At 45.4% G+C, this 12,894-nt stretch overlaps 1 protein-coding gene across 4 annotated transcripts in view; it reads left to right on the top strand.

Moving 5' to 3' along the window:
• The window catches only part of AFTPH (aftiphilin), a 67,554-nt gene extending 60,930 nt beyond the window's left edge, over positions 1–6,624 (top strand). For 3 of the 4 annotated variants that reach the window (XM_021699036.2, XM_021699034.2, XM_044919104.1), the window contains one exon: positions 5,498–6,624. In XM_021699036.2, coding sequence (XP_021554711.1) covers positions 5,498–5,642 — 145 coding nt within the window. In that variant the 3' untranslated portion in view covers positions 5,643–6,624. Of the gene's footprint in view, positions 1–4,410; positions 4,443–5,497 lie in introns of all 4 variants that reach the window. The other variant, XM_021699035.2, reaches the window with a different exon arrangement.
• The last annotated feature ends 6,270 nt before the right edge of the window (positions 6,625–12,894 follow it).

The following is a 12,894-nucleotide window of genomic DNA, read 5'->3' as shown; positions in this document are numbered from 1 at the left end:
AACCTATTTGTAAATGAATCCTCTGTGGATTCTTTTTGCTCACTTTCTAATTTTTCCTCTCCCCAAATCATATTTTCAAATTGAAATTCTTCTCATACAAGTTTCTCGTCCATTTTTTCTATATATGTTAGCCAAAAGCTGCTGCACATTTGACTTTAAAAAAAAAAATACTGATGCTTTTATTGTTTGGGCTTTCCCCTGCCGTTTTTAGGGCAACCTTTTCTAAGGACAGTCCTACCATTTCGTTACTTTTTTACTTCTGCAGTCTCACTGAAGGAACTGTGGTAGAACTTTGCAAGTCCCATGATGAGAATTCAGTCTTTGTGCCATTAGGAGGAGCTCTACACCACATTGTTAGCTTGCTTGCTCTCCTAACTTTGTAACTCATCCTTGAAACATCCCGTGTACACCAGGGAACTTGAACAACTCCTATCACTTTAAGAAATTATTTTCATTGTTTCCCTTATTCTGTACTATTACGGAATGAACTAGAACCATTGTGTGTATCCTAAGGTGAGTGTCGTAACTGCATTGAATTGCTCTCTAGTATCTGTCCAGCTTCGTGTTTAAAACACAACACATTGGGGCGGGGGGGGGGGGGGGGGGAGTAAAACCACCAAGTTGGCAACTCTGTCTTTTGTTTTGAGGAATTATTTGAAAATGGTAAGAAATGCAAATATTCACGTCTTACAATTAGAAGGTAATACCATAAGGTGTCCCCATGAATGATTCTCGGTTGTACAGGGTGGATGAAAGGTGGATGGCATGCATCATTTCAGAAAATTTCAGAGTCTTTGTTGTTTTTACATTTTGTTCTATTTTTCTTTCTGTTTTTGAATTAAAACTACAGAAAGTAAAGCTCAACAAAATCTTGACTGTTGACAACTGTACACAAAAGGTAGAGTGACTGTAGGGTACCACAAGGTTAAGAAACGGAGGAGTAGGGAGAGGAAGTTGACGTGTAACAAACACATACTCTTTTCTGAATGCCTTTGCTGCATATGTAGGAAGAAATGCATGTGCTTATCTCTTTCCGTACCCAGTTTGTTAAAGTAACTTCTCACTTTTTAAAGAAATTCAAGATCTTAGTTTTGAAATAGTTCTTTCTTGCTTTACCTTTTCTAATACAGAGAAAAACTACTTCCTCACCTTAATCAGTGGGTGACCACCTAGTTAGTAACGGCACACCTCTAACTCAAGTTTATACAAGCCAAACGACTATTTGCCAAAAGGGATACATACGTCTTTTTTTTCTCTTTTTTTCCTTTGACCTTTCAGTTGGGATATAATCCACATACCATACAATCCACCCTTCTCAAGTATACAATTGAGTGGTTTTTAGTATGTTCACAGCATTGTACAACCATTACCACTATCTAATTCCAGAACATTTTTATCACCCCAGAGAGAAACTCCATACTTAGTAGCAGTTACTCCCTATCTGCCACTTTTCCCAGCCCCTGACATACACTAATCTGCTTTCTGTCTCTAGGAATTTGCCTGTTCTGGTTATTTCATATAAGTGGAATCATACAGTATGTGACCTTTTGTTCCTGGCTTCTTTCTCTTAGCGTGTTTTCAAGTTCGGCCACGATATTGTGTGTATCAGTATTTCTAATACCTTTTTATGGCTGCATAATATAATATTCCTTTGTGTAATTATACCACATTTTACTTCTCCATTAATCAGTTGATGGGTACTTGGGTGGTTTTCGCTTTTTGACTCTTCTGACTAATGCTGCTATGAACATTCATGTACAGGTTCTTGTGTGGACAGATGTTTTCCATACTCAGAGTGAAACCACCAGGTCATATGGTAACAGTATGTTTAACTTTTTGAGCAACTGCTGAACTGTTTTTCAAAGTAATGCCACCATTTTACATTCTTCCAATAATATGTTAAGGATTCTAGTTTCTCCACATTCTCACTGAGGCTTCTTTTTGTCTGACTTTTTGGTTATAGCCATCCCAGAAACCATTGCCTATTTCAAGGGCAGGAAGATTTACACCTATGTTTTTTTCTGAGAGTTTTATAGCTTCAACTCTTACATTTAGGTCTTTGATCCATTTTGATTTAATATTTGAATGTGTTGTGAGGGGTCCAGCTTCATTCTTTTACATGCAGATATCCCACACTGTTTGATGAAAAGACTCTTTTTCCTCATCGGTGGTCTTGGCACCCTTATGGAAAATCAGTTTTCCATTAATATATGGGTTTGTTTCTGGACTCTCAGTTGTATTGCACTGACAAAAAGGATACATCTTAGCTAACAAGAATGTAAATCAAAATTAGGTCCCTGCTTTCGTATTTGAGAAAAGTTCATGATACAACTTTTTATTTTCAGGTTCTCCTCAAGCATTTTCTTCTTATATTCCAAGAAAACTAGATCACATCAATGCACAGTGACTACAGATAAATACACAGACTGTCAACTCTAAACTTTTTCAATTTCCTGTTGCCTCTAAGTAGTGCCTCTGAAGTAAGGGCATTAGTAGAAAGTCTATAGAGTAATCTTTACCAACCATTTCTTGGGTAAAAGCTTCTACCTTGCTCTCCTTTCCCACACCCCAACTGCGTTTCACAAATGAGAAAGTTCATTAAGGTGCAATTTTGTTATTGTGTTTTGTTTTGTTTTACGATTTTATTTATTTGAGAAAGCACGAGTCGGCAGGGAGGGACAAGGAGACTCTCCGCTGAGCAGGGAGCCCGACACAGGGCTCAATCCCAGGACCCCGGAATCATGACCTGAGCCAAAGGCAGACACTTAACCGACTAAGCCACCCAGGCGCCCCTATTTGTTACTGTTTTTTTTTTCTTTAATTCAATTAGCCAACATATAGTACATCATTAGTTTTTGATATAATGTTCAGTGATTCATTAGTTGTGTATAACACCCAGTGCTCATCACATCATGTGCCCTCCTTAATGCCCATCACCCAGTTACCCCATCCCCCCCACCCACCTCCCCATCCACAACCTTTTGTTTCCCGGAGTCCAGAGTCTCTCTGTTACTGTTTTTAATAACCTTGTATCATTACAGAAGCAATAAGATAGATATATTATAGAAAGTTAGAAAATACAGAAAATTAAAACTTAGCTTCACATTCTTACCACTCAGATCAGTATAACTCCTTTCAGATCATTTTCTATGTAAATAATATATGTATGTGTGTTGTTTTAAACAAAAATGAGATTTTATGGTCCATGCCAAATTGAACTTACCTCTGCAGTTTGTGATCTCCATCTGTCAACTTCAGTGCCTTTTTTTTTTTTTTAGATTTTATTTATTTGAGAGAGAGAGAATGAGAGAGAGCACATGAGAAGGGGGAGGGTCAGAGGGAGAAGCAGACTCCCCGCCGAGCAGGGAGCCCGATGCGGGACTCGATCCAGGGACTCCAGGATCACGACCCGAGCCGAAGGCAGTCGCCCAACCAACTGAGCCACCCAGGCGCCCAACTTCAGTGCCTTTTTATTCCATCTAATACCGAAGCTATGTTCAGATGTCCCCTCAACTCAATATTGGTTTCAGCAAAACAGACAACTGTTGTACCTGGCTGTTACGGCTCCTCAACTTCCTTTAATCCAGCTTATCTACCCCCAACCCTTTTGTTTGTTTTCAGTTTTAACAGTAGCTTATTAAAAAGATCAGTCCAGATGTCCTGCAGAACATCCCAACCTCGGGATTTATATGTTGGCTTCCTTCAAGTAGTAGTTAATATATTTCTCTTTTCCCCTTATTTCCTGTAAGCTAGGAATTATATCCACAAGTTTAATGAATTCGGGTGAAACGTTTTGGCTGGATTCCAGCACAGGTGTTGTACTGCATCAGAAGTTGCATAATAATCTGGTTGACTCCATCATTAGTGATGCTAAAATGGACCACTGGTGAGAGACTGGCCTTTTCCATCATACAGACACTTACAGTGTTTCACTTTACTCTCTGGTTTTTCTTTTTCTTTTTTTTTTTTTTAGTATTTTTATTTATTCATTCGAGACACAGAGATTGAGAGAGAGAGCATGAGCAGGGGGAGAGGCAGAGGGAGAGGGAGAAGCAGACACCACGCTGAGCCAGGAGCCCAATGCGGGGCTTGATCCCAGGACCCTGGGATCATGACCTGAGATGAAGGCAGACGCTTAACCATCTGAGCCACCCAGGTGCCCCCATTGTCTGGTTTTTCTTCATCAAACACCCACCTAATAATTTTGCCACCATTTAAATGTAATTAAAATTGTAGATTTTAAGCAGAAAATACTGGATTGCTATTCCATTCTTCTGAGAACCCTAGAACTGAGTACTGGTTGATCTGATGGCTTCGGTGTGCCTAAAGCCCATCCCTTGTGGAAGAACTTTGGTCTTACAATTCTGATGTTTGATTTTTCCGTCATTCTATTAAATCTTTTCATTTCAGCCTGAATTCAAAAGTGATAACAGAAAATCTAGGTATGAAATATTGTCTTTCCTCTCTCGCTTCTTCTCCTGACGTCCCGTTCCCCATCACAACGACAAAGAGAATAATTAGGTGGAAGAAATAACTTGTGTCACACCTAATATAGTACCAACTATTTTACCATAAAAGAGAATTGGGCTTTTTAGAATCAGCAATTTTAAATGAACTTTGGTCTAAAATTAATATCTGTATGACCGCAACTATTCTTTCAATATATTTAACATCTTGGAAAAAATCAGGGTTGGGTTACAGTCATGTGCTCAATTTGAGCCACATTTGAGGCTCACTTGACATTTCTGCAGCTCACCTCCTGGGAAGCCCTGGATGAAAAGGAGTTCTTCCTGTCTGTGTTAGGCGCTAACCTGCTCACCTCTGATACCGGGGCAGTGAGTAAAATGGACTTCGTCTGCAGAACCCCTAGGATTTTGAGATTTCCCCTCTCCCCGAGCACTCCAGCCTGTGTCCATTCTCAGCATCCAGAACCAGCTCCCGTGCTGCCCCTCTTGGACCTGCCGCCTGTGTCCCAGCGGGGCCGAGACTGGGGGTTTTTGAGCCGAGGGCTGTCTCTCCTGGAATTCCCCATGGGGAATGAAGAAAGCCCGGGTTAAAATGACTTACAAGATCTTGTGCCAGACATAAACTTTGCTTTATGTTGAAGTAATTTTGGTAGTTTCACGGGGGTCAGGGAGAAATCTGGTTGGGTGAACTTTTATTAGGGCTCCAGCATTCTATTTCTGCTTAGTAACATTTTAAAAGTGTGCCCAGGTAGATGCTGCGAGCCTTCGGCAGGTCTGTGAGCCGTACATGGGTACACAGGAATGTCTGTAGGTCCGAGCCTGGCCGTAATGTGCACACACGACTCGGGCATGCATCTCTGTGAGAGATTCGGCATCTGGCACGGAAGCACACACACAGGGATTATGAGGTTCAGGACCTGGCAGAGAAGTCCCCACAGATCTCTAACTCTCTACCTTGAGAGTGGATTTTCTCCCATTTGACCTACAACAAAGTCATATTAACACGGTTCTCTTTTTTCATTTGTCAATAGGAAACCGAAAAGAGAAGAGCACCTGAGTGAAGAAGCCATCAAGGTGATCGCTAGCCTTCCGGACTTAACGTTCATGCATGCCAAGGTGTTGATGTTCCCGGCCACGTTAACACCTTCCACAAGGTCCCAAGAGAAAGCAGACTGATAACTGATGTGAATTGGACAATTTCAGTTGCTTTCCCTTTACCTCCAGCCCTTCCCTCCCTTCCATCAAAAGCATACCTGCTCTAATTAAAAAAAAGTTCAGCTGATTTGTTGGTAAGCCGCACTAGAAAGGTATACATAGTAATGTATATTTATTTACATACTGAAGTCCTAAATTTATATTAGAAAAAAATGTAAATAACCGGGGATGAACATTTTTGAAGATTTATTCTTTTTGTGTTGCTGGGGTGTATACATTTATGTCTTTGTGAAATACACTGGTGGTGTCCTTCTTACAAAACTTTTGAAATAAAAAAAAGAAAATTAAAAACTCAAATCTCCACTGTCTGTGAAATCCCCTTCAGTCTTTTTCAGATTGCATTGAATGTCCTATTAATTTTCCATATCATATGTTGAATTAATTTTTGCTATCATAAATAAGCTCCAAAGTCCCCATTTAATTTTTTTTTTTTTTCAATTTTATGTGTAGTGGGTTTAAGATCTGGCTTTTAACATTTTTGCGCTCTTTTTTAATCTTTTCAATCTGGCATATTGCTGTTTGACCTTTTGCAAGGTACTTTATCGATTGCTCTTTTGTTACAGGGTGTGGATCATTGTCAGAACTTGATTGGAGGGGTTTAAAGAGATTGTGTCTGTTTTAAATCAGTTTGGTTTGGAGAAGGACCAAATTACATGAATGTCTTACAATGAAATTTACTTGTTAATGATTTTTTGTTTTATCGTACCACTATTTTTTGAGGATTTTGCACAGTGTAAAATGACATAATCATAGATTGCTATGGTTTAGGCTGTATATACAGTAAAAACTATGGGTTTTAAATGTTTGGGGAAATTCCTATGGAAAAAAGAAAGACATGTAGAAGAACCTCTGACAAGGTTAATGTGCATGCCCAAGGTCTTTTGAGATTTCAGTGTGTAAATTTCCTTTTAGCTTACACAAAAATAAAATAATTTAAAAGAAATTTAGCCTGGTGTTTTTGTACTTTGGTATCTGAGGGAAAAATATGATGAGTTTGGATGGGAAGGTTTATTCCATTTTAATGTATTTCAGTCCAGAGGAAATCATTTGGTAGGTCGGGCTTCCACTTTTTTGAAAGCAGAAAGAATTGGGATCTGGCCCATAGGAACTGGATCAGTACTGAGGCGGAGCTATTTTTATGTAGAACATGAGATCATAAAAGACTTTCCCATGATTCACTATAATGTATCTTCATCAGAACTGGTAAGGTTAAATAAGCATTTCTAGGGAATTTTTTTCTTTGCCAGTAAATATATGCATGATACTAAGGTGAGCAAGAAATTTCTACGAGGTAATTTTTAAATATTGCTATCGGCTATTGCGTCAGCAGAGTCACAAGACATAGTTCATTAGAAACAGGCAGCCGGCCCGACAGTAGTCCCTGTCGGCCTCCTGCGCTGTGGGAACCCCCTGCCCCTCCCGCACGGACATCCCTGTGCTGCCAGCTTATCACACAGGCCGTGGGAACCGCTGGTGAACATACTAGAAGTATGGCCTGGAGTGACCGTGCGTGTCCGACCTTTTTGTTGTCATCGTGGTTTCAGAGAAGGCTCTCTTTCAGAATAGTCCCAAATCCCCAGTGTCCCGTGACCCTTCCGAATGGAAGGATAAAAGTATTCCTCAGCAGAACTTTACACGTTTCGGTAATTGAGGCTGAAAGGGCTGCTTCTGCCGTACGACTAGACTATGATGGCAGCCTTTACCAACGAAAGTTCAGAGCCCATCTATTAGCTGCGTTACTGAGAGAAAGTTAATCAACTTCTCTGAGCCTTAATTTGAAAATGGGAATGATACTGCCTTCCTGTGGGGTTGATGTATTAAATAATAAATGTAAAACACTTGTCACGTGAGGAAAGAATCAATGGTAGCAGGAACGTAGAGTCAGCAAAACCTGTGATGGCCCCTGGAGTCCCAGGGGATTCAAGAAGTAATCATGGGAGAAAGGATCCCGTAAAATAAGTGATTGCATTATTTAGACATGGTCAAGTGGGTCTTCCTCATGAAAGTGACCCTGCTTTAATGACACATAGGATGGATATTTCATCTTAGAACCACGTTTAGATGAGCCAGATTTCCCTCTTGCTTGTCCTATTGGCCTTTGATGTTTTAATCACAACAGGCACATCAGTATTGGATTATCACGGGTTAAAGTCAGTACTCGCCTTAAGGACAAGAAGTGCTCGCCCCAAACCAGGGCTCAGGTTGCACCCAAAAGCAGGAGCAGTGGCTGGTGAGGGAAGAGCCTCAAGCGTCTCTCTGGGTCTCAGCTAAGGGAGAGCCCGTTGGCTGCACACAGCAGCTGCCCATTTGTCTTGCTCGAAGTCAACCCGGTGGGCCCTGCAGAGTTGGGGAGAAGACACCAAAGCGGCAGAGACCCTAAAAGCCAGTCACACGCAGTGGAGACTGGTTTAGCAGTCAGCTTTGTGTCCTCGACACCTTAAAGCCAGCTCAACTCATCCCCTAGAGTCTCCTCTCACTTGATGGCCAAATCCAGACCGGGAAGTATAGGAGAAATGTCCCTACATTGAGTCATGTGTCACTACTATTTTTGCGAGTCATTCTTTTATATAGAAACTTGTTCCTCCCTCTACATGATTATCATGTTCTTTATTTAGAACTTGCCACTTTTCGTTCCCTCATGTTTCTTGAATCAGTTAGGATTAGGTTTGGCTGTGAGTAACAAAAACCCAAAATACTGCATTCCATGTAATAAGATTCATACTTCCGTCACATCTGAACTTCTCTGAGATTGGAATGTGCCCCACAATCGGAGGGGCTCCATTTCACCCGCAGTGGGTTTTCTGTTAGTGCTGAAAATAGTGCTGCCTTACAGCCAATGACCAGAATTGATGAAACGTCGCAATGGTGGCTTAAGCCATAGAAGCTCGTTTCTCTTGCAGTCTAGGGCTGGTGAAGGGGCTTCATAAGATCATCGGTGACTGAAGCTCTTGACTTACCTCGTTCCACCAGGACCCACACATGGTGTCTACCTCATGGTCCAAGGGGGCTGCTGATGGTTCAGCCACCATGCCTATGTTCCAGCCATCTATGAAGGAATAGCAAAGAAGAGCATTCTCCCTCTCATTAAGAACACTTTCCAAGCGCTGTGAATTGTGCAAGACTGTTGAATCTCAGATCTGTACCTCTGAAACAGTGCAATATATGTTAAGAAAAAAAGAAGAAGAAGAAGAAGGTAGCAGAGGGAAAGAATGAAGGGGGGGAAATCGGAGGGGTAGACGAACCATGAGAGACGATGGACTCTGAAAAACAAACTGAGGGTTCTAGAGGGGAGGGGGGTGGGAGGATGGGTTAGCCTGGTGGTGGGTATTGAGGAGGGCACACTCTGCATGGAGCACTGGGTGTTATGCACAAACAATGAATCATGGAACACTACATCTAAATCTAATGATGTAATGTATGGGGATTAACAAGAATAAATAAATAAAAAGAACACTTTCCATAAGGTATACAAAATATTTCTAATTATTACCTCGCGGCCAGAACTTCGTTACAGCGCCCTATCTGGCTACAAAAGAGGCAGGGAAGTACCTGTGTTGTGGGCAGCCATCTAACCAGCGTTCTCGTAGTAAGAAGGAGCGGACAGACGCTGTAGGACCACTGCAAAGCTGGGCCTCACTTTTCACTTCACATTGCATACACACAGTATTTCATTGAGCTCAAGTCATACCTAGAGAAATGAATTCCGGGATTGTTGTCTCAGGGCTGGATCTGTTGACTTCCTGGTGGTTTCTAATAAGAGGGGAAGGAATCTATGGAGGGCCGCACAGGTTTCCTGGGCCCTGGGAGGAACCTGTGCTAAGACAAATCGTGGATGGTGGTAGGGAGCAGCCGGGGGAGGTAGAAGGGACACCGGATTAGGCTGGGAGTTGTGTCTTCTAAATACAGTTCTCCACTAATCAGCTGGAAGATGTTGAATAAATCCCTTTCCTAAGGCTCCAGTACTTCAGAGTCTACAGAACTGAAAACTAAGGTAGGAAGAAACCTTAGAGAATCACAGAATTCTAGAGCTGGAAGATGAGCCAGTCGGGCGCCCGCAAACCAGCCCCAGGAGCCCTGCAGCGCTGGCCCCGCAGTGATGAGGATGGCCACTACTAACTCCCTGGGCCTCTGTGTTGGGGGACAGTGGTGTTGCAGATCACAAATCTGACAAAGCCAAGGACGGTTCCCTTCTGCAAGCTGAGGCAGTGGGAAGCCTACACAGGAAACCAACTTGCACAGCATCGTGCCTCTATAACCAGAGAGGCAGGACCTGACCGCAGTTTTCCTGACTCTCCTGCGTCTCCCCTCCGAAGGGGTGGCCAGGCCAGCCCATGAACATTCACGGGGACCTCGAGCGAGCTCCGAAGCTCGCTTGCTTGGATGGCCAGCACTGGCCGGTAGGACTCCTACTGAGCGGACACCAGGGTCCCCACAGCCTCCTGCGGTTGTGTTCCTGACGGTAAGTCAGCCTGACCTCCAGAGCCTTCCGTGTCGGTTATCCGTTGGGCCTGGGCTGTCGCAGAAAAGAGCATTTCCCATCACATCACGCAATATGTGTGAGTGCGGCACAGCATCTGAGACCACCCTCTCTGCCCCCGGGCTCTTGGGGACCGACCCGGGCTCGCGCCTCTGCCGGGAATGCGCCTCCTCACCAGCCGGCCAGCACCCCTCCCTCTGGGAGCCTTTCTGGACGCCCCCCACCCCGGGTCCCACCCCGGGCCCCACCTCACCCCACACAGCTGCTCTACGGCCTCCCAGAGTGCTCAGCAAGCCCCTCTGATGATGTAACACTCGTACTAAACCTAGTATACATTGATTCCGAGCAGTCCTGAGTGCCAGACACGGGGGCTTCGCACACATTCTCTCCCCGAATCCTCCCAGGAACCTAAGAAGTCCCTGACTCCAGTGTACTGGTGAGGAAACCAAGACTTGGAACATGATGTCACGTCCCCAAGGTCACTCAGCCAGGAAGAGGAAGTCTAGAACCCAAGTCTGTCTGATCCCAAAGGCTGAATGCTTCCCCGCAGGGTATCAGCCTCTTGGCATGATGAGGGCCGTTAGGGCACCCGTCACCTTGCTTTATAATGACCGATGTGCTCTTCTTTCTCCTCCAGGCTGTGAGGTCCTTGAGGGCAGGGTCAGTGTTTGGCCCAGATTTGTCCCCCTGGCCCCTGGCACAGTGCCTGACACGTAGGCGAACTCTCACCTGGTTTGCTTCCTAAACCAGTTTATGCATAAGCCTCTCAGTGAAATGGATGGGGATCCTTCCAGAATCTGTGTTTTGCCTTTGCCTGCAAATATTGTAAACCCCACCTCAAGCCCCATCTGAGTTTTTTCCAAAACACACCCTATTCTATTGATCACTGACTCAATCCTTCAATCTCTGAAGCAACCCCCAAACACTACCCCAACTCCCTGGGGCTTCCATTTTGCCAAAAGCTATTTGTTTGGGTTTGGTTTTGCCTCCATCCCTGCCTTGGGCGAGCAGCAAGTAAGGGCTGGACATATGAGGATCCGGGCCACTCCTGGAGCACAGCTCTGTGGCCTACACCACCAGCGGCCCCTGGCTGAGAAGTACACGGCTCTCTAGGAGACTCCCAAACCTAGAATCATCCTGACCACTTCCCAGAGGGTGCCCTGAGCAGATGGTTATCTGGGACATGGGAAATCAGTAAAGATGCCTCTCCGTCTCTGAGCAAGGCCTGACGTGACTCAGAGGGGCTCACATGACCACACCGTTGGGTGCTGGGTGCTCAAAGCTGGATAGCCCTGAAAGCGGATGTCACACTGATAGTCATTACCCGCGAGGGACACAACGAGGATGCCTTCAGGCATCCTCCATGATGAAACCTGCCGGGAGGGCCACCCACTTTCCCGCTTACCCCACCCCTTTTCTTCTGTCCTGTCATCCAGAGCAGGACTTCCGTTCCAGAGCTGGCGGCCATGCAGGCCTGGTGGGCAGCGCGGGCCTTGCTTCTGACCATGTGGTTCTGGGCCCAGGCTCCCATCATGGCCCCAGGACCCCAAATCCAGCAGGATTGCCGCCAGAGCAAGCTACCCCAGGGGCCCGCCTTCCATTAGAAACTCGAGCCTCCACGGAAAGCAGACGTTTCACTGAAATCAGTACTTTTACTCTTCGGGAGGAGAGAAGTGGACAAGGACCGTCCAACTGCCCCCTTCAGGCCCTGTTCATGGGAAGCATCTGTTTGATGGGTTACAATTTGTTTCACTTTATTTTTGCTGAGTTGCCTTGGGAGCCTGAACTTTGATCTGGGCGGGAGTCACTAATTGATCGGCTCCAGAGAATGACCCAGACCAGCGTTCCGCCTCTTGTCAGAGGAAACTGCTCTCCCTGGGTCCGAGAAGAGGCCAGAACTCCCTCTGCAGCCACCTCTGACCAGTGGCGGGCCCCCCTGCGCTCCGATCCCGTCCCTGGGCGCCCGGCCCCGAAGCGCGGCCCCAGCTCCGACCCAGAGAACAGGGAGGCCTTGTTTGCCTGCAGCTACTATCTTGTAACTCCCTCTTAATTTACAATCTGTTTGCTGTTTCAGATGTTTGGAAAGAAAACTCCTTAGTCAGCAGCTCTGGAGAGCTTCATTTTCAGTGAAATCTGGACTCTTCTTTCCCACCCCAGATTTTTTTTTTTTTATTCTGGTTTTGTGGCTGGAACCTAACATCTGTGAGGCAGGCAGGACCTCATGGGCCTGCATCACCAAACACCTATTGAAAGGACGCATCCAAGGGTAGCAAATCAGGGCAGAGCCCACCGGTGACAACTGGTATTTATCTAATATCGGCCTCAGCCCACCAGCCGGCCCCAGGAGAGGAGCAAGGATGAAACACAGTGCTCGGTCCCCACTCCAGTGCTCCTGGGGACCCGGCAGGAATGCCTTGCCCTCGTGACAGACAAGAAAGCCCAGGGTGCTTGAAACATGGCTGTTTTCCCAGCGGGAGGGGAGAGGCCGCCACCACGGGTTCGTATCTGCAGCGGCCGACGTCCGCGGAGAGGGTCCCCCCAGACACTTCCATAGAAGGTGACACTTGTCCGTCTGCCCGATGACCTTGCCTTGTGGCGGCTCCCACAGGGCTTGGAAGGGGCACGAGCTGTACCATTCCAGCTCATCAGTGCAGCTCGGAGCTTGCAAGTTGCAGCCCCGGGGCCCTGGGGGCTGGCGCCCTTCTTCGCTAGCTGTCTCCACACGGTCACCAGCCT

Source organism: Neomonachus schauinslandi, chromosome 10, assembly GCF_002201575.2.
Source record: "Neomonachus schauinslandi chromosome 10, ASM220157v2, whole genome shotgun sequence".
NCBI classification, from domain to species: domain Eukaryota; kingdom Metazoa; phylum Chordata; class Mammalia; order Carnivora; family Phocidae; genus Neomonachus; species Neomonachus schauinslandi.
Note: the sequence above shows the minus strand (reverse complement) of the source record. Positions and strands in the feature narration are given on the sequence as shown.